Genomic DNA, 25,112 nt, shown 5'->3' with positions numbered 1-25,112 from the left:
CAGCAAAAAGGACGAACTACTTATAGTAAAGTGAAGCAGTAAAGTGAGGGCAGACTTTAAGGGATCTTGAAAGTTAGGCAGTGAATAATAGTGTTCCACTGCAGATTTTTTTTTTTTTTTTTTTTTTTTTTTTTTTTTTTTTTTTGCGATACGCGGGCCTCTCACTCTGTGGCCTCTCCCGTTGCGGAGCACAGGCTCCGGACGCGCAGGCTCAGCGGCCATGGCTCACGGGCCCAGCCACTCCGCGGCATGTGGGATCTTCCCAGACCGGGGCACGAACCCGTGTCCCCTGCATCGGCAGGCGGACTCTCAACCACTGCGCCACCAGGGAAGCCCCCACTGCAGATTTTGAGCAAGGGGATGACTTAGTATAAAGGCTGCCTTTGGGCCATTACCCAGGAACAGTCTGCTGATTGCCTGCGAAGATTAAGATTGGAGGCAGAAGACCACCAGGAAGGCAACTGTAGTAATCTGGGCATGAAATTATAGAATAGGAAAGAAATGGCAGTAAACGATTCTTCGAAAGAACTGGAAACTCCTCAGTGCACAAACTATCTACCTTGCGAGCTCAAAGCACCTAGCACAGTGCTGGATCCAGAGTGGGAACAGAGTGAACATTTGAAGAATCATAATGAAATTGATGTCAAGCTTTGATGGCTAGTGACATGTGCTGTTCAGAAACGGGAGAAAGGAAAGAGTACCTGGGAAATATCTCACCCAGCAAAGTGATGTTGAGAAGGTGGGACAGTTTGAGGAAGATGATAATCAGTTTGATTTGCATTTTTTTTTTTTTCTGTCAAGCTAAAAGTGACATATATTCCCTCAGCTGGTTTAGCAGCCCTGATATCAGGAGACCCAAAGCATGTTTCTTGCTCTAGTCTTTGGAGCCAATAGTCAGGGCTGAAGGATAGCAAGAATGAACAAGAAAACCAACTTCTGAGAGCAAAGTCCTGTACACAAATAGGATTACTAAAGACAAATCCAGATTTCTCAATCTGGTTTATGTAACAAAACACTGAAAAACAATGTACGTAATGCTCGTCAAATAATATTAATGCTCCAGTGTTACCTCTGTTTCTCTTTCAACATTTCAATAAAGGAACTTATGATTTGCAAAACATATGATATAGAATTAAAATCTTTTATAAGTAAGGGACACGTACACATCTGTAAGAAAGAAAAGCACCCCAAATGAAATGTGATTTAAGCAGGCAAAACAATAAGTATAAATGACCAATAAGCCCATGAAAATAATGTTACCTTACTAGTGCTCAAAGAAATGTAAATTAAAATAATGAGCTACAACTTGTAATCATTTAATTGTTATATTGAAAAGAATGATGTCCAGTGTTGGGAGGATATGGGGAAACAGGCATTGTCACAAACATGGTTCTGTTTTCAGGCTTCGATTGCTGATAACTTGGTACTTTGTATTTAGGTATCCATTTACCTATTAGTAGAGTACTTTTACAGGCTCCAAGTGTGTTTTAGAATTCTCTGGATTCTTATATCCCTGCTCTAGTGGTTAGCATATTGCAGGTATTTAGTAAAATCTTGGGGTAGATTTTTAGTAAAAAACCTTATGTAGTCTTTAATAGACTATCCAAGTCATTGATTTATTTAAAATGACAGAAATAGGAAAAAGCTTTTACATCTTAAAAAAACCCAAAACTCTTCAGAGCTATAAACTGGATTTTATATGGAGGATTTACAAATATATCACTTTTGGGGATATTTTGATGGTTTTAGCTGAGAAGACTCTGTCCTTAACTATCGTAATCTTAACTATTTTTACTCCCTATTTTAAAGCTATTTGTTTGACTGGGGTGCTTGATTTACTGTTCCTTCTATATTCTCCCCAAGCACATGTGATTTATTTTATTTTATTTTTTTAGTGGAAATAATTGGGATAAAAGAAACTTGTTTGCAGCATTAGAGGAGCAGAATGGTATTGTGGTAGGTCAAGGTTCTAGTCTGAATTTTGCCATTTCATACAGCCTTGGAGCCTGGACAAGCTTTGGAGCCTGGAACAAGTTACATAACCTTTCCTCAACTTTCCTCTTCTGTGAAAATAGGAACAACTGTTTCTGCCAAACTCCTAAAAAGATGTATGGAGATCAAATGAAGCAATGTATATAGATGGGTCTTTGAAAATGCAAAGTATATACGTACCAGTATAAGGCGGTAATGGTATTTTAAAATATTATTATTAGAATTTTAGTCATATATTTAAGCGGAACAGTGTCACATAGTGTGGATACATTTCTCTTTGTATACAATCTGTTAACACTGTTGCTATCCAAGCCCTTCAGTGTGTAACCAGTGCTTTTCTACTTAAGCCTGTAATCCCTGTGATTTAGCTCTGGTGATAGCAGGATAACTGAGTGGGGTCAGTGTTAAGTTTGTACTCTCTAAGGTAGAGACTTGTCTTGAATAAATCTATTCTGAAACTGTTTCACTACACATCATTGATCTCAAATAATTATTTACCCAGTCTTCAGTTCTTAACCTTTGACTGCACTTGGTTGCACTTTGAACAGTTTCCACTTGGGGGTAGTGTTTCATTTCACAATTGAACAATTCTTTCTTAAGTATGGCCTTTGCCAGTTTGCTCTTGAACTTTCCCTTGCTTAGTTAAAAAGGGGCTTAAAAGACTGTTAGCAGCATGTTTTAAGATCTTGATTTTTTACAACTGTTTCCTGTCATTTGAGTAATTGTACAGAAATGAATAATTAAGAGGAATTTAGTCTTGAGAATCATAACACTTTTTAAAAAAAATCTCTGAGGGATAACATAAGCCTTTTCCCCATTATTTTGTGTCTTTGCGGCATTTTTTATTTACAGTAAGGCTGTTAAGACTATATTGCTAGAAAAAATATATCCCAGTCCACATTTTGAAAAATTCATTTCCTTTAAGCGTAAAAGCACATTAGGCGAGCTTTGCTCGGTATCATCCCTGTATCTCCCTTTACCACCCAACCCCACTTGCAGCCCTCACCCCAGCCCTCCCAAAAGAGAACCATTCTTGAAAAGAAAAATAAAATCTTGTGGGCTTTCTTTTTTCCCCAGTTATGGTAATTATCAATTTGGTAATATTAAGAGACTTTAAATTTTAGTATATACCTCTATGCCATTTATTAATTAGTAATTTTTAAATTCTGCACAGTATGTGCAATAACCCTACAAAAATGATCACTTTGCAATGCAAATTAATTCTTTGTCCCAGGTATTTGTTTTAAATTCTGTTTTTTCCAAGTTATTTGGCATTGATCTATTTATCTTTTCATTTGTTTTTGCATGTTATTTTGTAAATAATTAAATTATTGTATAAATTACCTTTGTTATATTATTTAGTTATGTTGACTTTTATAAACTTTATGATGCAATTAGTGTATTAGTGTAGTTACCACATACTTAAGTTTCAGTAGATTATAAACTCTGAGGATAGGCACCATTCTTATACATCTGTAGATTTCTGTAGATTTCCTTGCAAATAGTAAATGTGCAATTAATGTTTGTATCTATATAATTGGATATAGGGAGATGTTATGTGGTAAGCGTGGTCAGTTGTTAAACATATAAATTACATATATGGTATAAATTAGTGACTGAACACATATTAGTTGTGTATGTAATTTTTGACCTCTTTTTTTGGTAGACCATGACACACTATGTTTTATAAAAATTCACGTGTGCTTCTCCAAGAGTTTAATACTGTGCTTGTTCTTTATCACCATTCCTGTAAACAAACTCTTTCTTGACATGGAGAAGATATTTCACATTGTGTATTTGACCTTTCTTTGTTTCTTTCTTTTTTTTTTTTAATTATGGTAAGAACATTTAATATGAACATTTAACAAATTTTAAGTGTACAATACAGTATTATGAACTACAAGCACTATGTTGTATGACAGATAAGATCTCTAGAACTTATTCATCTTGCATTATTGAAACTTTATGCCCACCGATTAGCAACTCCCCTTTTTCTCCTCCCCCTAACCTCTGCAACCACCATTCTACTCTCTGATTCTATGAGTTTGACTATTTTACGTACTTTGATGTAAGTGGAATCATGCAGCATTTGGCCTTCTGTGACTGGGTTACCATATTATCTGCAAGGCTCATCCATGTCGTTACATATTGCAAAATTTCCTTCTTTTTTAAAGGCTGAATAATAGTACATTGTATTTATGTACCACATTTTCATTATCCATTTTTATCTGTCAGTTGATATTTAGATTATTTCTACATCTTGGCTGTTGTGAATAGTGCTACATTGAACATTTGGAGTGCTGTTATCTCTTTGGTTCCTGATTTCAATTCTTTTGAATAAATACCCGGAAGTGGGATTGCTGGATCGTGTGGCAGTTCTATTTTTAATTTTTTGAAGAATGTCCATACTGTTTTCCTGTGTATTAATCTTAAAAGTGATCTTTAGGTTTTTTTCTTTTCTTTCTTTTTGCTAAAAGTGGGTTGAATCATGGTCTTTTTCTTTCCGAAAAAGGAGAAGCATTGCACAGTTAAAAATTTCATGACATGAACCTGTGTTTAAATATTTTTGCTGCTTCATATCTGTATTTAAAAACAAAGAGGCATGTTTTGAAAGTACGTATCTCACGGTGTGTTCAGTAAGATGGGAATATGGTAATAGGGAATTAGGAAGATGACTGAAGAAATATACTAATAATATAATTTCAGTTCCAACTCATATTTTTAAGGTCTAGAACTGAATTCTTATTTGTTTACTTTTGCATTGCAGTGAATGATCTAGGAGGGGACTTCAAGGGAGTTGGTAAAGGCTCCTTAGCTGCTGATAAGGTTGTTGAAGAAATAAGAAGGAAAGGTGGAAAAGCAGTGGCCAACTATGGTACAGTATTTGAGAGAACTATACTGCTTCTTTTATATTTCCTCAACTAATGCTGTTTCTCATGTTAATAATTATTGAGCAAATATCTTGGCATTCTAGTATAATTATGAGATTAGATTTTATCTAAGTCTGCCAAAGATGTTTAGTGATGTATTTTTTAAACTTTTGATGTAGATTATTTTATGAGTCTAACTTTTATTCAGTTGTTTATTTAATATTTTTAATAATGAGCACATGATATAATCAGTACATTACTGTAGATGTGAATATGAATATGCTCTCTTCTTAAAAGACCTGTCTTAGCTAAAAGGTCTTATGTATTTCTTCAGAGTTCTTCTTTTTAAAATTGCTTTTAAAAAAAATTTCTTTAAGTAATATAGTGTAAGAAGTGAAGTGGCCCCCTTCTGTACCCAGCCTTCATATTCCATTCTGCACAGGTAATCATTGCTGTATGTAACTTTCTTATCTTTATGAAAATGTAAGAGTCAAAGTTAGGCGTTAAAAATAAAGAAAAAATAACAACAGCAAATACAACCTCTATGTTTGATGTATTGATTCTAATAGTATTTGTAAGGAATCTTCTTGAGTAGATTTACTTTAAAAAGATAGTGCTTACTGACTTTTCTGAAAATTAAATTGTTTTTATGGGCCAGGGAGAAAATTAGATTGCCAATGACTTTATTCTGAAATTTTAGAGGAAAGGAAATAGGATATGATTTGTTTTGAGAGTTCAAGGGAATAATGAGGCAGACATTTAAGTTTTCAACTTAAAAAAAATTTCTGGGGTTTTAAAACTTATTTTGTAAAGATAAAGATTTCGGATTCTCTTCCCTGCCCCTCACTTTTGATATTCAACCTGTATCAATCAGGATTCAGTCAAGAAAACAGAAGCCCCTCTCGGTTTTCCAAGTGTGAAGGGTTTTATACAACGAATTAGAGACTTACCATTGGAAGGTCTGGGCAGGTGCATGTCAGGGAAACTGTCAATGACCGTCTCACCCTGTGGCAGGTGGCTTTCAAGAGCTCACCTAGATGTGCTGTCAGTCTCACATCTGCAGCCTGCTCACAAGATTGCCTGAATTTACAGTCTCCTCCTACTTTTTCTCCCTTTAAGCGAGTATCTCTTTTTGGCAGATCTAACTCAGGACCTTATGGGTTCCAGGGAAGGGACTTGGCTCCCCCTGTGATTGCAGAGGAGGTAGAAAGAGGCAGTGGTGATGCTGAGTTGACAGCTGACCATTTGACACACAGCTCTGGGGATACGAGCCCTTCTCCTGGGCTGATTAGCAGAAAATAACAAATCCATAATATTTCATTGAGCTTTACTTTTTGTAGTTAGTATTACAAAAACAGTAGGTTTGTTTTCCAAATGTAGTGATGCAGAATTGAACATGCGTTTTCAAATTAAACACGCTCCTCCTTCCCTCTCTCTCAAAGTCCCATTTGCATCCTTAAGGGGAAGTGCTTATGTGGCTATTTAAAATTCAATAGAAATGAAATAAAATAGAATATTCCATTTGTCATACTAGCCACATTCCAGGCCACATTTCAGTAGCCACATGTGGTTCGTGGTTACCGTATTAGTGCAGAAATAGGGCATTTCCATCTTCACAGAAAGTTCTGTTGGACCGTGGTATCTTGTATATTATTTGTCAAATACTTCTCATTTACCCCCTCTCTCTTTTTTTTTTTTTTTGTAGGTTAAAGGATTGTCTTAGGGACTAAATTTCTTTTGTAACATGTATCATTTATATTTTAGTTTGTCACGTGCCTGCAATATGTATGTATTTTCCTTGGAAACAGTTTCTGTTGAATGAATAGTATCTGTCATGTGCTCTGAGCCACAGAATTTAGAAGTCATTTGTAAGGGATATTACTGAAGTTTTGTCCTAATTTCCCTTTCCCTCAGATTCAGTGGAAGCAGGAGAGAAGGTTGTGAAGACAGCACTGGAAGCTTTTGGAAGAATAGGTAATGTTTCTTTGCATTTGTGGTACTAACAGAGCAGCTTCTACCTTTCTAATGAAATATTTTTTATTTCCCTTTTGTTTATTAAAAACTCATTTTTGGTAATCAAATTTTTAGATTTGTTTTAAATTTTAATTTTTTTTTTTTTTTTTTTTTTTTTTACGGTACGCGGGCCTCTCACTGTTGTGGCTTCTCCCATTGTGGAGCACAGGCTCCGGACGCGCAGGCTCAGTGGCCATGGCTCACGGGCCCAGCCGCTCCGCGGCATGTGGGATCTTCCTGGACCGGTGCACGAACCTGTGTCCCCTGCATTGGCAGGCGGACTCTCAACCACTGCGCCACCAGGGAAGCCCCCAATTTTTTTTTTTTACATACCCTAATCTTATTCCACAAAGGGCTTGAGGTGACAGTTTTTATGCATGTATGTGTTGAGTTTGTTTTATATTTTTTTGTACTTTAAGAACCTTTAAAAAAACTTGTATTTTCTAAGTTTCCTTTTTATAATAATTTAATCATACCCCAAATATATTTAGAAAATAAAAAATAAATCAGTATTTTGGCAATAGAGGACCCAGTGGAATATTTTAGATAATTATAATGATTCAGATTAAAATGATTCAGTATCTTGCGAATTAATTAAGATGAATTATATAAAATAAAAATCTTCATTTTTAAGAAGCATTTCAAGCATTTCAAATATATTGTTTAATTTTCCTGACTTAGTCCCATACATTGTTAGTAAAAGTTTATTGAATTACTAGAGGGAAACTACTGCAGATAAGCCCAACATGTTTATAATCTGAAAAATGTTAATTTTTGTAGTTTGAATGTGTCCCCTCCCCTTTTTTTGGTCTAGCGTATATATGTTTCTAGCTATATTTGGTTGAGCTTATGAGAGACGTGTTCACATAGTGTCTGACACAGGGATAGCGACCACAAAGTTTTGAAGTCATAAGGTGAAAATAGCCGCAAGATGGTGGTTGAACCTTAAGAAGTAATCTCTTTTTTTTTATAGTGAGAATGCAATTATGTATTAAGATAGGCCATCAGTTTCTAACTCTAATGGTTTCCTTTCTGGGCTTTTGACTTTTGAGTGGCAAGGAAAAATCTTTTAAACTTTTAATTTTCCCAGTGAATTTTGAAGTTAATTGAGGGATGCCTTACGATTACCACTGAGTTCTAAGAACCTAAGAGTTGTGTGACTGCTAATTCTGTAAATAAGCTCACAGAATTTTGGCAGAAGGTAGAGGTGGAAACATTTAGGTATGTAGACTTGAGAGGAAAGCACTGATATAATGGGGTATTTATTGTGCTTTTGTGAACCAGATTTTGTTTTGCTATAGGTATAAAATTTTGTTCTGCTAGCACTTGTTACCTATTATATCTACTTTTCCATGAGCGGGGGGGGGGAGGCAGGGAACACTTTTGAAAGAAATGTGAGTTGTAAGCAAAGGCAAATTAATATGCTTGCTTTTATATTTGTGACTTGAATATTTTTATATTGTAGATGTTGTGATCAACAATGCTGGGTGAGTATTTCTTTTTAAATTTCCAATAATGTTATGTACATGCAAACTTTTTTTTAAGTGTTGACTTTCTCTTCTCAACATATGTAATATCAATTTTTTAGAATTTTGAGGGACCGTTCCTTTGGTAGAATAAGTGATGAAGACTGGGGTAAGTTATTTTAAATATATGTTCTCTGGAACATACTTATCCATTTAGCCTTCTAATATTTGATACATTTATACACTTAAGGAAAAACTTGCTTCTACCTATTTTTGCTTCTGCTAATATAAGTGATGAATAAGCTTTAAAACTGAAAATGAACAGTTGGCAGAAAAGGCTTTTGTGACTTTCGTCCGTTTCCCTTTTTCTCTTTGAGAGATTGTCAGCATTTTCTTGCAGTATTAGCTGTTTCTAACAGCCTTTTGCATGCTTGTCTGGCTGTATGATTCTTATTTCAAGAGCAAGAGCAGGCTATGGAAGAGAGTCTGAGGCACTAAAAATGATGGAGATCGGAGAAGTGGGTGGGAAAAACCTAGACATAATTTTGAAACTTCTAATAAGTAGGAAAAATTTCCATTAGGAATGTCATGTTGGAAAGATTGAGTTTAGATGATGAACAATCACAGTTATAAAATTTTTTTTATCCTGTTTGCTCTTTTTTGCCCTTACTTTCACTGGCTATCAGAACTAAAACAAGCATTGGTGGCTGAGATGGTGGCAGGCATGGTAACTGAGATGAATGACATCATTGTTTATAGAGTGTGTTTCTGGGAAATATTGCCAGAAGTTCTTTTGGAGGAAGCAAGATATCTTTCTGACTTAGAAGTAAGCAAAGACAGGCTTTTAGTTTCCAATTCCCTTATAAGAACTGAAGAAAAAAAGGAGCTGAGAAAGATAGAATTTGTTGGCAGAGGAGACTTAAGCTGGTGCTTTGCTTTGAGCTCTCATGGGGCTGGAGTGTATCCTCTTCTAGTTTCATCAGAGTAAGATTAAATCTAGAGTTGTTTGTTTATCTGAATCATCCTCCAAGTTGTCTGTTCATTAGATTGACATTTCAGAAAGCAGGCTTCTCTGTCTCTCTTTTTCCCTCTTCCCCTCCCCCTCTTTCCTACACCTCCATGCCCCGACCCCCAGCTCTCTCTAACTCATTTGCAAATCCTGTTAAAAATAGGGATTTAGGGATATACTGAACATTTTATAAACATTTCTTGATGAAGAACTGAGTGGTTTTGATTATGCTTTAACTAATGTTTGTGTTGAGTCCCAATTATATATGTAAAATTCTTGGTTATTTGTATTAATGAGTTTTTATATAAAATAGGCAAAAATTAAAGATGGCATTGTACTTAGATGTGCATAGGCATCGTATTTAGGTGGCATTGTATTTATGATAAAGTTAGCTATATTAGATAATAATCTAATCATAAATTATAGGCAAAATGGGTATGAATTATTGATTGGTTATGTAACTGGAACTAAAGCTAAAATGATTACTCTGAGTGCAATGTGACAATAGTTGATTTTGAATGCTAGGTATAAAATGAACATCTTTGTATAAGTAAGTCATTGCTTATGTTGATTCTGAGATAGCTCTGTCTAAATTTGACAACATTCATGATAAAAATTTCTTGTTTTAGATATCATCCAGAGAGTTCATTTGCGGGGCTCATTCCTGGTGACCCGGGCAGCGTGGGATCACATGAAGAAACAGAAATTTGGAAGGTAGAGTTGTATGTGGCTGTCAAGGGGGATTGGAGATGGCCTGTGTGGGTTCTTATGTACAGAGGAAAAGAATTGCTTTGACGTTGAAAAATACACCTTCAGATATGCACAGGCTTTTTAAATGTAGTTTTGGCAGATGCCTCCCCGTTACACTGGTGTCAGTCATAGATTAAGGAGCTGGACAACTTAGTATTTCTTTTCACCTCCTACTTTTCATTATTAATGATTCTCCTGCTATTCTCTGATATTTTAGCAGTACAAACATTGAGGATTCAGCAGTACTTTATTCTCTAACCAAAATATCATTTTTTGTGTCCAGTGACCAACTGGGGAGAGATGAGTGGATGTTTTCTACTAACTGGCACTGGTCAGACATGAGTTAGTCTTTGTAAACTAGGAACGGTAAGACTCTTATAGTTGCATCTGTGTGACTCAGATGTGGCAGACCTAGTAAGTGGACCCATGCGCTCTAATGTAAAAGTTATTCCTGTTAACTTAGTGTTCACACACAGCTACTAGAAGTAAATTGCATGTGATATCTGTTCTTATTGGAGAGTTCTAGTATATCCTGATACTAGCAGTTTCTGAAAGTAAATGATAGGATTTACTTGTTCTACTAAGTAGAGTAAGTGAGATTAGGTCAGATTATGAGATGGTATTGTTTTAATATGAGGCATTTAATATTATCCAGAAAGGGAAAGGAGCAAAGTGATGAGGACTAAAGAATTAGAACTTCATGATCTAATATTTCTTACTGAAATTTTAACTTGTAAATTGGCAGTTTATTTTATGTTTATAAATACTTATTGTTTTCAGTAGATAATGAATATACATTCTTACACTTGAATTCATTTGATACTGACCAGGGATTCTTTCTAAAACAATAAAATCTCACAGTTGAATTTTGAGAGATTACTTTTATTATTTATATTAATTTAAATATATGAAACATGACTTTAAGGACCTAATGGCAGTATACAGAGTTGCTTTTGACAGATATAATAGTAATGAAAAAGAAAAAAAAATGCTTAGAGTTGCAACATTATCAAAATATAGAAAAGATGATGTTGAGAGATTGATTTTCCTTTTAGGATCATCATGACTTCATCGGCTTCAGGAATATATGGCAACTTCGGCCAGGCAAATTATTGTGCTGCAAAGCTGGGTCTTCTGGGCCTTTCAAATTGTCTTGCAGTTGAAGGCGAGAAAAGCAACATTCATTGTAACACTATCGCCCCTACTGCTGGATCACGGTTGACCCAGAACATTTTGCCTGATGGTAAGTAGTTTAGATTTTTTTAATGCTGTTTCCTCACATACCTCTGTGGTGTGAGCTTTGTAAAAGTATTTAATTTTTTGAGTAGCTAAAAAATTTCCTTACAATTTAAAAAAGCATTATATGTAGTTTATGTTCATTATAGAAAATTTAGGACAGCACAAACAAACAAAATCTGACCCATAATTCTACCACACTGAGATAAACTTTCTCTTTGTGTAGGTAGACATACATACATTTTTTCTTTACAGAATGAGGTAATAGCATTCTTACTGTTTTATAATAATAATTATTTTAAACAATTAATAGATTATGTTTTTTAGGGCAGTTTTAGGTTTATAGAAGAATTGAGCAGGTAGTAAAGAGAGTGCCCATATACTCCTCCTCCCACACAGTTTTACATCAGTGTGCTACATTTATTACAATTGATGAACCAGTATTGACCAATTTTTATTTATTTATTTATTTATTTGGCTGCATCGGGTCGTTGAGGCATGTGGCATCTTTTGTTGTGGTGCGCGGGCTTTTCTCAAGTTGTGGCATGTGGATTTTCTCTCTCTAGTTGCGGCACATGGGCTCCAGGGTGCGTGGGCTCTATATTTTGTGGCACACTGTCTCTCTTGTTGAGGCATGTGAGCTCGGTAGTTGTGGCACCCGGGCTTAGTTGACCCTCAGCATGTGGGATCGTAGTTCCCTGACCAGGGATCGAACCTGCATCCCTGCATTGGAAGGCAGATTCTTTACCACTGGACCACCAGAGAAGTCCCTGATTGATTATTATTAACTATAGTTAATAGTTTACTTTAGGGCTCGCTCTTTAGGTTGTATGATTATATGCGTTTTCACAAATGCATGATGTTATGTACCCACGATTATAGATCATACAGAATGGTTTCATTCTAAAAATCCCCTGTGTTCCATCTCTTCATCCTCTCCTCTTTTTCACAAATGTCTGGGAGGATTGAAGCTCATTTCTTTTTATCACTACATAATATTACATGGTATGTAGGTGCCACAATTTTTTTTTCATTCACCTATTGTGGAACATTTTGATTGTTTCCAGTTTCTGACAATTGTGAGTGAAGCTGCTATAAACATTCATGGGCAGGTTTTCGTGTGGACGTAAGTTTTCAACTCATTTGGGTAAATATTAAAGAGGATAATTGCTGGATTGTATGGTAAGGCTATCTTTAGCTTTGTAAAAATTTCCAAACTGTCTTCCAAAATGGCTGTATCGTTTTTCATTCCCACTAGCAGTGAGTGAGAGTTCTTGTTGCTCCACATCTTTGCCAGCATTTATTATTGTTAGTCTTTTGCATTTTAGTTCTTTTAATAGGTGTGTAGGGTATTTCATTGTTTTAATTTGCAGTTCTCTAATGACTTATGATGTTGTGCATTTTTTTTTCTGTGCTTATTTGCCATTTATTTGTCTTCCTTGATGTTTCTGTTCTTATTTTTTGCTCATTTTTAAATTGGGTTCTTTGTTTTCTTCTTCTTTTTTTGGGGGGGGGGTTCTTTGTTTTCTTGTTGAGTTTTAAGAGTTCCATGAATATTTTGGAAACAAGTTCTTTATCAGATATGTGTTTTGCAAATATTTTTTCCCAGTCTTTAGCTTGTTTTTTTATTCCCTTTAGTCTCTTTCACTTTTTTTTTCACCCCCCCTGCCCAGGTTTATTGAGATATAATTTAGTCTCTTTCACTTTTGAAGGATAATTTCACTGGGTACAGAATTCTGGGTTGGTAATTTTTTTCTTTCAGCACCTGAAATCTTTCACTCCACTCTTCTTTTGCTTACATGGTTTCTGAAGGAGAGTCTGACATAATTCTTCCCTTGTTTCTTTATGCATAAGGTATTTTTCCCTCTGTGTTCCTCCAAGATTTTCTCCTTGTTTTTTCTGCAGTTTGAATATAGTATGCATAACAATAGGTGTAGATTTTTGGCAATATTCTACTTGATGTCTTCTGAGCTTCCTGGATCTGTGATTAACTTTGGAAAATTCTCAGCCATCACTACTTAAAATATTTCTTCTGTTGTTTTCTTTTTTTCTTCTACTTCTGGTATTACCATTATGTGCCTGTTCTTTTTATTTTAATTAATTAATCGATTAATTTATTTGGTTGGGCCGGGTCTTAGTTGCAGCAGGTGGGCTCCTTTAGTTGCAGCTCACGGGCTCCTTAGTTGTGGCTTGCAGACTCCTTAGTTGCAGCACGTGGACTCCTTAGTTGTGGCATGCAGACTCTTAGTTGCGAGATCTAGTTCCCTGGCCAGGGATTGAACCCGGGCCCCCTGTGTTGGGAGCGTGGAGTCTTAACTGCTGTGCCACCAGGGAAGTCCCAATATATCTTTTGTAATTATACCACAGTTCTTAGATATTCTATTCCCTTTTATTTTTTTGTCCTTTTTTCTCTTTGCATTTCATTTCAGTTTGGGAAGTTTCTATTGACATATATTCAAATCAAGCTTACTGATTTTTCTTTTTTCATTTCAAAATGTTATATATATATATATATATATATATATATATATATATATATATATATATATATAAATTTTTTTTTTTTTTTCCTGCGGTACGCGGGCCTCTCACTGTTGCGGCCTCTCCCGCTGCGGAGCACAGGCTCTGGACACGCAGGCCCAGCGGCCATGGCTCACGGGCCCGGCCACTCCACGGCACGTGGGATCTTCCCGGACCAGGGTATGAACCTGTGTCCCCTGCATCGGCAGGCGGACTCCCCACCACTGCTCCACCAGGGAAGCCCTGTTTTTGTTTTTGAGCATTTCCTTTTGATTTTTTTAGCATTTACTTCTGTCTGCTTACAGTAGTCATCTGTTCTTGTAAGTTGTCCACTTTTCTCCATTAGAGCCCTTAGCATGTTAATCACAGTTACTTTAAATTCCTAGTTTGATAATTCCAAAATCTCTGCTATATTGCAAGCTGGTTCTGAGGCTTGCTTTGTCTCTTCAGTCTGTACTTTTCTTGCCTTTTAGCATGCCTTGAAATTTTTGTTGAAAACAGAACATGATGTATTGGGGTAGTAGAAAGTGTGGTATTCAGAGCTTTATTGTGAGGTTTCATGTTTATCTAGCTAGGAGTTAGGTTGCATTTATTGGTTGCTGTAGCTGTTGGTGTCAGAGGCTACATTTTCCTCTTTGTCATTGTTTTTGTGTCCCCTGTTGTCTTTGGGTTTCCCTAGGTACTCTGTGTTTGCAGCTCTCTCAGTTGTAATCCACTGTTGTTATACTGGAGCCCTGTTGAAGTGGCTGTAAATTATGGCGAGGGGAAGTGTTCTATAATCTTATGATTAAATCCCCATGTTTTTTAGCAGGTCAAAGTCTCTGGACTCTCACCTTCAGTAGAGTTTTTTAGCCTTTTTTCTTTTTCTCCCCTTATTTGAGACAGGAAGGCTAGAGGGGTTCCACTAGTCTAATTGTTCTTCCCTTAGGTCAGATAAGGCTCTGGTAGCTTCCCTTGAGGATAGGCCTTTGTTAAGGAGAACAGAATGCTCTGGGCATATTTCAAAATGATTTTGTTTTATTGATTTATTTATTTTGTTACCCTCTCCCTTTTTCTCTGTAACATTTCAAAGCAAATCTTAGATGTTGCATCTCACCTAATAAATACTTGGAAATGTGTCTCTAACAGATATGGACATTGTAACCACAATGCCAATATCACACCAAATAAAATAATTCATTAACATTGTCTAATACCAGATTTATATGAAAACTTCCTCATTATCTAAAAAATATCTTTTTAGAGTTAGTTTATTCCACAGTGATCTAAACAAGGTTCACAGTCGTTTTGTTACTGTATCTCTTAAGTTTTATTTAACATATAATAGCTCATTCTCCTTTTTAAAAAAGTGCCAGTTATTTGTGGAAGAAACTGCGAGTTCATTTGTCCTGAAGACTATTCCTCATTCTTGATTTGGATTGCCTTTGCACTTTTGTGGAAAATCAGTTGACCATGTATGTATGTGTGGGTCTATTTCTGGATTGTCTGTTCTGTTGTATTGATCTATGGGCCTGTCCTTTTACCAATACCATGATGTTTTAATTACTATAGTTTTACAGTAAGTCTTGAAATCAGGTAATGTGAGTCTTCCAACTTTGTTCTTTGAAAACATGAAATACAAAGTTTTAACTTTAAATATTTAAATGCATGATTGAGAGCCAGTGCTTATTTATTTAGTTATATAATAAATAGAATACTTGACTGGTGAAAAACTGTGTATGGTTTTTGATACTCCTGGTTTTAACATATTTCTAAAAAGAAAATATCTATAATACTTTAAAAGTAGTTTCTGTGAAACAGTACAAAACAGTTGATGAGTGAAATTACTTTAGAATTAGCTGCTTCATGGCATACAAATGCTTTTTCACAGTACCATTTTACTTTCCACGTTTGAGCTAACGTTCATTTTAGAACTTGGAATTTGTAATACCAAACAAGTATGTACTTGCTAGCTTTTCCTAAGAGCTGTGCCTAACCAGTTTGCTTTAGTGTAGAAGAGCTATTTGTACCTGAGATCTAATTTTTTTTCCTTTTCTTTTGTCAACAGGGCCATTTAAAAAAGTCCCTTATTTTAAAAACTCTTTATACTCTCATATCTTATTGAAGGAATTCTTGTTAAAGAACTGGATTAAGTATAATACTACATATATATGCACAACAGTGTAGGTTACTGGCAAGAAGTAAAGCATCAAAATGTAATGCATAGGGGCTTCCCTGGCGGCGCAGTGGTTGAGAGTCCGCCTGCCGATGCAGGGGACGCGGGTTCGTGCCCTGGTCCGGGAGAATCCCACATGTCGCGGAGCGGCTGGGCCCGTGAGCCATGGCTGCTGAGCCTGTGCATCCAGAGCCTGTGCTCCGCAATGGGAGAGGCCACAGTAGTGAGAGGCCCGTGTACTGCAAAAAAAAAAAAAAAAAAATGTAATGCATAGTCATGAACTCACTGCGCAACCCAAGAATTGGAACATTACTTGCATCTAACTTTATACCTTCTATTCTATTCCTCTGCTTCATGCCAAGAGACAACCACTATTTAGAATTTTATGCTTATCATTTCTGTGCTAGACTCCTACCTAAGTCACTTTTTGCCATGGGCTGTAGACTTTCTTGGGGAAGCAGCAAGTTTTCAAGAAAATGTTGAAAACTTTAGCTTTTAGGGCTTCCCTGGTGGCGCAGTGGTTGAGAGTCCGCCTGCTGATGCAGGGGACGCGGGTTCGTGCCCCGGTCCGGGAGGATCCCGTATGCCGCGGAGCGGCTGGGCCCGTGAGCCATGGCCGCTGAGCCTGTGCGTCCGGAGCCTGTGCTCCGCAACGGGAGAGGCCACAACAGTGAGAGGCCCGCGTATTGCAAAACAAACAAACAAACAAAAAAAACTTTAGCTTTTAAATTTGCTTTCCTTTGAGAATGTAGCTTCCATTAATTTTGACCTCTAGAGATGTTAAGTCACTGTTTAATGTAGTATCTTTTATGCCCACCAAACCCTAGTGAAAGATGTTTGGAGAATAAGATGTACTTTAGACAAATAATTTAATCTTTCTGGACCTGCTTTCTTTTCTGTAAAAGAAGAGAGTTGTTACAGATCATTTTTAAAAGCCCTTCAGATTCTGAATTTCTGTTATTTAAAATTTTGGTATTTATTACTTTTTTATAGTTTAGAAAAAGCTGAAAATTTATTTTGCCTCAGCGTTTTTCCTCTTTTCCTCTGAAATATTAACTTACAGGCTGTCAAAGGAATTATTTGTTAAAGAACCAGGTGTTAAGAGTAATGTGTGGAGACATTTGCAATTTCTTTTCCCCCTTTGAAATATATTTGAAAAATGGAAAGTCATATATGTGACTTACATGTTTCTTACATGAAATGAAACATGATCTTAGGATGAATACTCATGAACTAACTTCCCAAGCTGTATTAGTTATTTACTGCTGTGTAATAAATTACTTCAAATTTTGTGGATTAAAACAACAAGTATATATTATCTCACAGTTTCTGGGGTCAGGAATACTGTAAAGTGAAAGGTTTTTAGAGCTGCTCTTTAATTTACAGGGACTGTAAATGTCATCTTTGTCACTTTAAAATATAAAACTATATTTTGTCCCTTCACAGTTAAAATTTACATTTATTTGATTCTTTAAAGATTATAAGATGTATTTACAAATCGTGTCTCATTTGAGCCTTGCAGCAACTTAGTAGAATAGGCAGGTAATGCATTTTAATTACCATCTTACAGATACAGACACACGTCCAAGAGAGTTGAGTGCTGTGCTCAATGCCCTAAATTGCCTACATGGCAGGGCCAGCAGTAAAATCTAGGTGTTCATGCTCCTTGTGTAGTACCTTTCTGCTCTGTTAAGTTGCTCACAGAAGGTATATAATAGGAAAATATTTCTTACACTTTGTGACTCATCAGTAATGGTTGCAAGGTCCATTTTACATCATCTTACTGTCATTACAGTTGTCAAGGCTGTTTTATAGTGTTCTAGCTTCTGGGAGAGCAAAATAGTTTTGGGAATGAATGGTACCTAAGTTCATTATGCTATGTATGCCTTTGCTCACCAGTCTTTGCCAAGGCAGCTTTAACTTGTCTTCTAAACAGTACGTTACCCATCTTGGAAAGGTATATCTGATGCCTTCTATGTTAGAAGCCTGAATGTCTCCATTGGGATGAAAAGATTCTTCTAAAAGCCTTGGATGTTAATACTAATTAATTATGTATATCTAATTTTTTTCTTGTTTATTTAAAAAGTCTCTGAACCTATAATTTTATAAGTGAGGAATTTTCAGAAAGTAAAATGATTGATTGAATATGTATATATTCTTGTTGATAGTTTTTTTTTTTTTTTTGGCTATTTATTTCAGATCTTCTGGAAGCTCTGAAGCCAGATTACGTGGCACCCCTGGTCCTTTGGCTTTGCCATGAGAGTTGTGAGGAAAATGGTGGCTTGTTTGAGGTATTCTGCACCTTTGCACTTTCTCCCAAAGCAATATTTGTGTAATTAAATATAAAAAAATGATTCAAAAATTAGTATTTTCCAATTGTTCACATTTGTAAAAATCTGCCTCAGTTGGTATCACTTGTATATTTTTTAATATTATGTATATGTTATAATTAAGGAACAAATATGACTAATGTCCTTTTTTGAGAAAGTAACAGCAACTTTGTAAATTGTTCTTCCCTAGTTCTTCATTTCTGATATTCTTGTCAAATGAAAATGTGACTGACTGGTTTGATGTGTTTAGTCAGATACAGAAAGTCTCATTTGGTTAGAGATGCTGAGTAGTAAGTTAAGTGAAAGGACAGAGGTGATGGTTTAAAGTCAGCCAGGCCAGGTTTTGATTTCTTGCTCTGGTAATTGCTGGCTCGCTGGAATATTGTACAAATTAACCTCCCTGAGTTTTCGTTTTCTTGGGGTTTTGTTGTGAGAACTGGAGATCATATTTTTAAACTCTTAGCGTACAGAGCAGTCACCCCTCAATTTTAACTATTATATCAGTATAGCAGGAATTCAGTCTGGGTATGATAGATCAGTAAACACAACTTATTATTTGTATTAACTTTAAAAATAAACTTTGCTATGTTTCCCTGTTGCAAAGCTTTGCATGTTTGCTATAAAAATAAAAACCACACATAATCCTACCATCCAATGAGGTTCAGTTTTCACTCTATAATCAAAGTCCCTTTAGATCTCCTTATGCTGATTTATATATTTTTTAGTCCTCATTTGAGTTTGATCTCTTTTTTCTTTTCTAGGATGAACTGTTATATTTTAGACCATCCCCCTTTATCTGATTCTCTGTGGTAGTATAATAATAAACCTGTTGCATGTGGAATACATGACATCCAAAGATATTTCTTGGTAGCAAAATTACCTGGCTCAGTTTGAAGTGAATGATATATATTAGCCTGATTTATTTGAATAAAAAGCTGTTTAGTAAATGAAAAACAGTCTACACATGTCTATGCAGAGATAGGTGCCTCTGCTTTCTTAATCACAGTCGTTGATTGTGAATTGTGGAAAATTAGAGGTGGAAAGGACTTTACAACTCTAGATTTACAGAAGAGAAATTTAATAATATCAAGCCATGTGGAGCTCAAAATTTGGTCTGCCTGTCTTTTTATCTCATTAAGGAATTTTTAAAAAATTCTTTGTCTTTTACATTTATGTTTGTTATTAATTCTGTGAACAAAAATAATATATGCTTTTGTAGAAAACTTCAAATATATAGGGGAGTATATAGAGGAAAATAAAAATCACCCACATTACCACTATCGAGAGATAACTCCTATTAATATTTTTGTGGATATTCTTTTCCAGTCTTTCATTAGATGTGCATTTTACATGAATAGGCTTTTTTTTTTTAGGTATACAGTTTACACACACACCCAAACATACACAGATAACTAGGATAATGCTGTAGATGAAGTTTTGTATGTTGTTCTTTTATTTTACTATATTGTGAACATTTTTAGTAAGGGACATTTGCTGTGTGAGATTGAGTACAAAATACAGTAAGAGAGGTGTGTAATATCCTGACTTAAACCTTGAATGTAAATTGACACTTTGTTTGCCAAGTTTTGATAGATATCTAGAGTGGCAGATAGAGATTTTTTGGATCGACTGGAGCTGTTGTTTCTAGCACCTGTGAGGAGTTTGCAGCTTGTTGCTTCACTCCCCAAGTATGGTAAAAGATGATATTTTTCTTGCCTGTTATCAGTACCACTGCCATTTTAACTACTCTGACAGCATCAAGGCCGATTGTCCTGTTAATATACGTCAAGGAATGAGTGATTAGAGCCACTGAGAAGTGTGCTGTCTGCTGGTACAGTTTCTTCCGTTATATGCATGTGGAACACTGTAGTTGTGGTGTTTGAAGATATGACAAACAGATTTTCTTACATCAGATATTTTCTTCTGAGAATTTCCTTGAATGGCTTCTAGAAAAAATATCATCTTTCTGTACGGTGATTAATGTATTTGGTCATTTGCCTTATTTCTATATAAAGGTGTTTCATTAAAATGAGTATATGTAGTTCATTAAGTCAAATCCTGGCTTTATTTTTCTTTGCTTTTTATTTTTTTTATTCATTAAGTCTTTCCAGAAGGACATGTATTTCAAGTGATGTGCTGGGCAAATTTGGTATTTATATTGTTTAACCTTCATGGTTACTTCATGAAGAGTGTATTATTATCCTGATTTTACATAACGGGAATCTTGAGTTTAGGGAAGTCAAATTATTTAACCAGGATCAGACAGCTAGTCTGTAGAAGAACTAGTATCACACCAGTTTGGTTTCTGTGCAAAGTCATGCTTTTCTACTACATGCATTTCTGCTATATTGTGTTGCTTTATTTTTCTGCTCTGATAACATGAATAGTGCAAAGTCATGTGGGCCAACAGACTTTTGTAGAGCTGCATTATTTTCATCCATTGTCATCTAGCATTCTGATACTTGTAAAAAGATAGCTGCCTGTTTTGTTAATTTCATAAAAATTTTATTAGTAATTTCACATTAGATGGTATAACTTCTTCCTCCTCTTTTTGTAGGTCGGAGCAGGATGGATTGGAAAATGTAAGTCTCTTTTGGTTTTTGGTTTGCCATACATTATTTCCGTATCTTTAAAACTGCATATCCAGGTAGAGCTGGGTAAAGACCTTGTCAAATGCCGAACCATTGGATTTAGTGCACGCATAATCAAACTCAAACATTGTTATCGCAACAGGTCTTCTAAAACATGGAAATTGCCCTGCAGGCCTGTGGTATTTTCAAGGATCTTTTCAATTTTTTTCCTATTAGCAGTGCTTATTCAATATTTGTTCTGTCCTATTCAGAACTGGCTGTTTCTTCAGACAGCACAGTCTCTCTTTATATTGATGTTTGTATTCCCATGTCTCCGACACCCCACATGCCTGTTTAGCAGAGTAGTGAGTGGGAGGGAGGGCGTTTTTTCAAGATGGGAAGAGCTCTGTCCTAGGCAAGTTCTCCAGTTCTCTCAGTGATTCTTTTCTTCCTTGGAACATCAGAAGGAGACAGTGGGGAATCACACTGGACAGCTTTCTAGAAGAGAAATTGCAGCTGATCTGTAGAAATTATTCTCCTTCAGCCCAATAGTAAATTCATCTGGCTTAAATCCTCTCTTCCCCCAGTTTTTAAACCTTGTGAGCTCCAAATTGGATAATTACTGTGTGGTGTTTAAAAAAAATTGTGAACATTCCAATATCCCAATTCAACTTTTCAGTTGGGTGCTGGTATCAAAATTAATTGAATTATTTAAAAGGCTGCCATTACTGGATGACATTGTTACAACATATTGTAGTGTATTATTAATGACTGTTCTCTAAGTTATGAAGTAACTTATTCAAACATTTTTAAGTGTCTTATGACATCTTTTAAGAAAGGAAGATCAGTTGTTGCAATAAAAGCTGTATATGGGACTTTATCAATAGGAAATCTCTAGAAGCTTCTGTCATTTCCCAGGACAAACCTTCAATTTAGTAATCATCAGAGTCTGACCATTCTGTTTAAATAAGGTTCTATTTATTCCTCAGGCTTTTAAAATGTTAAAAATTATCTTTATGGAACTTATGCAGCAATGATGATTTTTGTGAATCTGGGTGGGCGATCTAGTTGACTTCCCATGGAAAAGGAGGAAGAGCAAAGGGAGGAAAAGGGAGAATTATGTGGGGTTGTGTGATATATTAATTTGATTATCTGGAGTCTTTGACCTGTTATCACCACTAGTTTTCAGTTTGCTATTCAACAGAGCTCTATTCTGTTCTGTTACCTTGAAGTGTATTATCTAAGTGATCTTTGGTGATGAAGACAGTCTTTTGGTGTGATTATATATAATTTAACTTTCTGATTCAGCATTTCATCCTACCTTTAGTAGTATCTGGCATAGTCAGAGGAGGGAGAGGTTTTCCCTTCAGCTTCAAATATTAGAAAAAGAAATTTGACATCCTAATGGGTTTGTTATTTTTTTTAAATTTGTAGTAAAAATCTTTAGAAGTTAGAATCTTTTTTTCCAAATTCCATTTTTCTTGATGTTAAAAAAAAAATTCAGGGGACTCATGAATTCTACTTTCTGTCTCCCTCTTAAACTATGTGTTCAGTATCTTGGTTTTATTTCTATAACCAGTACGATGGGAGCGGACCCTTGGAGCCATTGTAAGACAGAGGACTCAGCCAATGACTCCTGAGGCGGTGAAAGCTAACTGGACGAAGATCTGTGACTTTGATAATGCCACCAAGCCTCAGAGAATTCAAGGTAAAGAGTCCCAAGTCAGTTTAGTCCTGGTTGGGTAATCAGAGGCAACAAAGCATTCTCTTCTCTTATGGAATTGTCTTCTTAATTGTGATAACTTAGATGCTCAGATCATCAAGAGCACATTTTCTGCTCCAGTAGGTATTAGAACTCTCCAATTTAAAGTATGTATGTTACTCCCACTGTCAGTTTTTCAGTTTTCTTATGATCCTGATTTTTTGGTATATGTGTGATTGAGGGGACGTAAGGAGGTGTTTACCCATTTGGGCTCAATGCATCTATTCCCCATCTGGTGGTTGGTTTCAAAGTCTTGCCTTATCTAATCACATGTTCCTTAATCTGACCTGATTTTTCTTTATTTCCCCAAAAGTTTATTTAAGTCTTATATTATTTAGGCTTAGGTCTTTTCTCTCTAGTGAATAGATTTTGCTTTGTTTTAGCACTTTGTCTTTGCTACTGTTTCTCTGCCTTTCTAAGATGCCTCTCATTCCTTTTATCACCTCTGCTAATCTCGGTGCTTCTTTAGAAAAACTCAAGCCCCAGATGTTCAACAAAACCTCCCCAGATATTCTGGGCTTCATATTCTGGGCTTCAGCTCTTTCTTAGCTGAACTCTTACCACTTGAGCGTCTAATCATGACTGCTTTCCACTGCTTTTGTTTCATAAGTGTGTGGTTTCTTAACTGCATAATAAGTTCCTTTGGAGGCAGAGAATGTATCTTGTATGTCCTTTTGTATTTGGTGCTAGCATAGTGCTGAACTCATAGAAAGGATTTAGTAAATGCTTGTTACCTTGAATTATTGAATCATCTATGATATGCCACAGGAAGAGACGGCCAATAAAAGTCACATTATTTTTTCTAGTATAACTCACATATGTATATAGTATATGAAATTTAAAGGACCTTTCTGGGAAGGATCATGAATCAGGATTATTTTACAGAAAAATCTTTTTTTTTCCCTTCCTAGTATTATATTTAATGTTTGATAGAAGAATATATCTGAAAAATGACTGTTCTTTTTTTTTTTTTTAATCCCAATGTTACTTTCTTGTCTGCTGGTACACTCACTGAAATTTTCATTATACTTTTCTCAATCAGAGGATAACATGATTGTTATGTCATTAGCGGTAGCATTTTCTGTATTCTTTTTTTTTTGATATGTGAGGTAAATTTAGTCTACGAACAGCAGTCACCTATCAATGAAAATTAGGAAAAGGAAAAAGGATCTTAAAAACTCTTCTCTGAGGTCAGAATTCCATTTTATTGTCTTAAAAGTATTAGACTAATATAAAGAAAAAGCTAATGATGAATTATATAGTTACAAATGAAAAGATAACCCTAGTATTTGAAGTACAGTTAGAAAAAAAACTTACACTTTCTGTAGAATCACGACTTTCCGAGCACCCATTTCATCATTTTCATTTTACAGATGATGGAACTAAATCCCAGAAAAGCTGAGTAAGTGGCCCAAGCTTTCTCAGTGTTTGAGCCAAGAGTTAACTCAGGTGGTCTGTCTTTGAGTGCAGTACCGCCAGCCTGTACCGAGGTTACTTCAGTTAAATAGCCTCCCATCTAGGCAGCAGCCTAAATGGGGTGGTAAGAGGAGGGTTGGTAGGCAAGAAACCTACCTAGTGTCACCAGGAATGGAAGAGAGCCCTGGTCATCTCACATTCTGTAGTTTAGTTATAGTTTTTGTCTGAGTTTAGAAGGAGGCCCATATATCTAAGGTTTGTTAGAAAGGTCCCAGAGCTTTTGGAACCTTATGGCATATGTGGATACTCTGTGAATCTCCTTTATTAACCTTTTAGACCCCAGAATAGCAGCTTCTGAATTCTGTCCGTAGTCACTGGTCATAACGGTGGTTTTCTCTGGAAGAATTTTTAGTAATGTTTTCTGAGCAGTTACCTGTACAGAGACCTGGGGGGTAATCTTGACATTGTTGCATCCTGGAGGAGGGGTGATGGTGGGGAGAGAAGGAAAATTAGTTGTCCCTCCACCAGATGGAAATTGCACATCTGTGGACAAGGATCTGACTTTACAGAGTTGTAAAATCACTCAAAGACTTTGCAAGCTTAGAGCCTCTTTGGAATCATAACGTGGGGAGAGTATGTTGGAAACACCCAGTTATCTTTGGTCTATTCAGAGTCTTTCACGATTTTTTCCTGCAATAGCCTGACATCACGCAGTCAGTTCATGAATGCCAGTGAAGGTTCTGCAGCAGGCTTGCTGGATGATATAGGAATGATTGTCTAAAGCATTGTAGCTTTTCTTAGTCACGTCTGTAACAAAAGCTTTTGTTTTTTTTTTTTTTTTTGAAAATAGCTTACATTTATTTGGATTTCACCAGGGGAATATTAGCTCTTTAGGATATTTGAAAGATGATGCTTTTATGATCTTTATGTAATAGGTTTACCAAAGCACTCTGTCTTATTTAAATTCCAGTGATCCTAAAGAGAAAATTCAATTCGTTCATCCTTATTTATCCTGAAGTTGAT

General features: G+C 35.8%; 1 protein-coding gene across 1 annotated transcript in view; it reads left to right on the top strand.

Annotated features, from left to right (window-relative positions):
• Positions 1-25,112, top strand: part of HSD17B4 (hydroxysteroid 17-beta dehydrogenase 4) — a 91,768-nt gene that overhangs the window by 10,615 nt on the left and 56,041 nt on the right. The window contains exons 3-11 of the mRNA XM_060008972.1: positions 4,760-4,867; positions 6,777-6,836; positions 8,341-8,362; positions 8,464-8,510; positions 9,980-10,064; positions 11,156-11,343; positions 18,211-18,302; positions 20,899-20,923; positions 22,491-22,619. Of these exons, the coding sequence (XP_059864955.1) occupies positions 4,760-4,867; positions 6,777-6,836; positions 8,341-8,362; positions 8,464-8,510; positions 9,980-10,064; positions 11,156-11,343; positions 18,211-18,302; positions 20,899-20,923; positions 22,491-22,619 (756 nt within the window). The remainder of the gene's footprint in view (positions 1-4,759; positions 4,868-6,776; positions 6,837-8,340; positions 8,363-8,463; positions 8,511-9,979; positions 10,065-11,155; positions 11,344-18,210; positions 18,303-20,898; positions 20,924-22,490; positions 22,620-25,112) is intronic.

Source organism: Delphinus delphis, chromosome 3, assembly GCF_949987515.2.
Source record: "Delphinus delphis chromosome 3, mDelDel1.2, whole genome shotgun sequence".
NCBI lineage: Eukaryota > Metazoa > Chordata > Mammalia > Artiodactyla > Delphinidae > Delphinus > Delphinus delphis.
The sequence above is the reverse complement of the archived record's forward strand: the minus strand, read 5'-3'. Positions and strand labels throughout refer to the sequence as shown.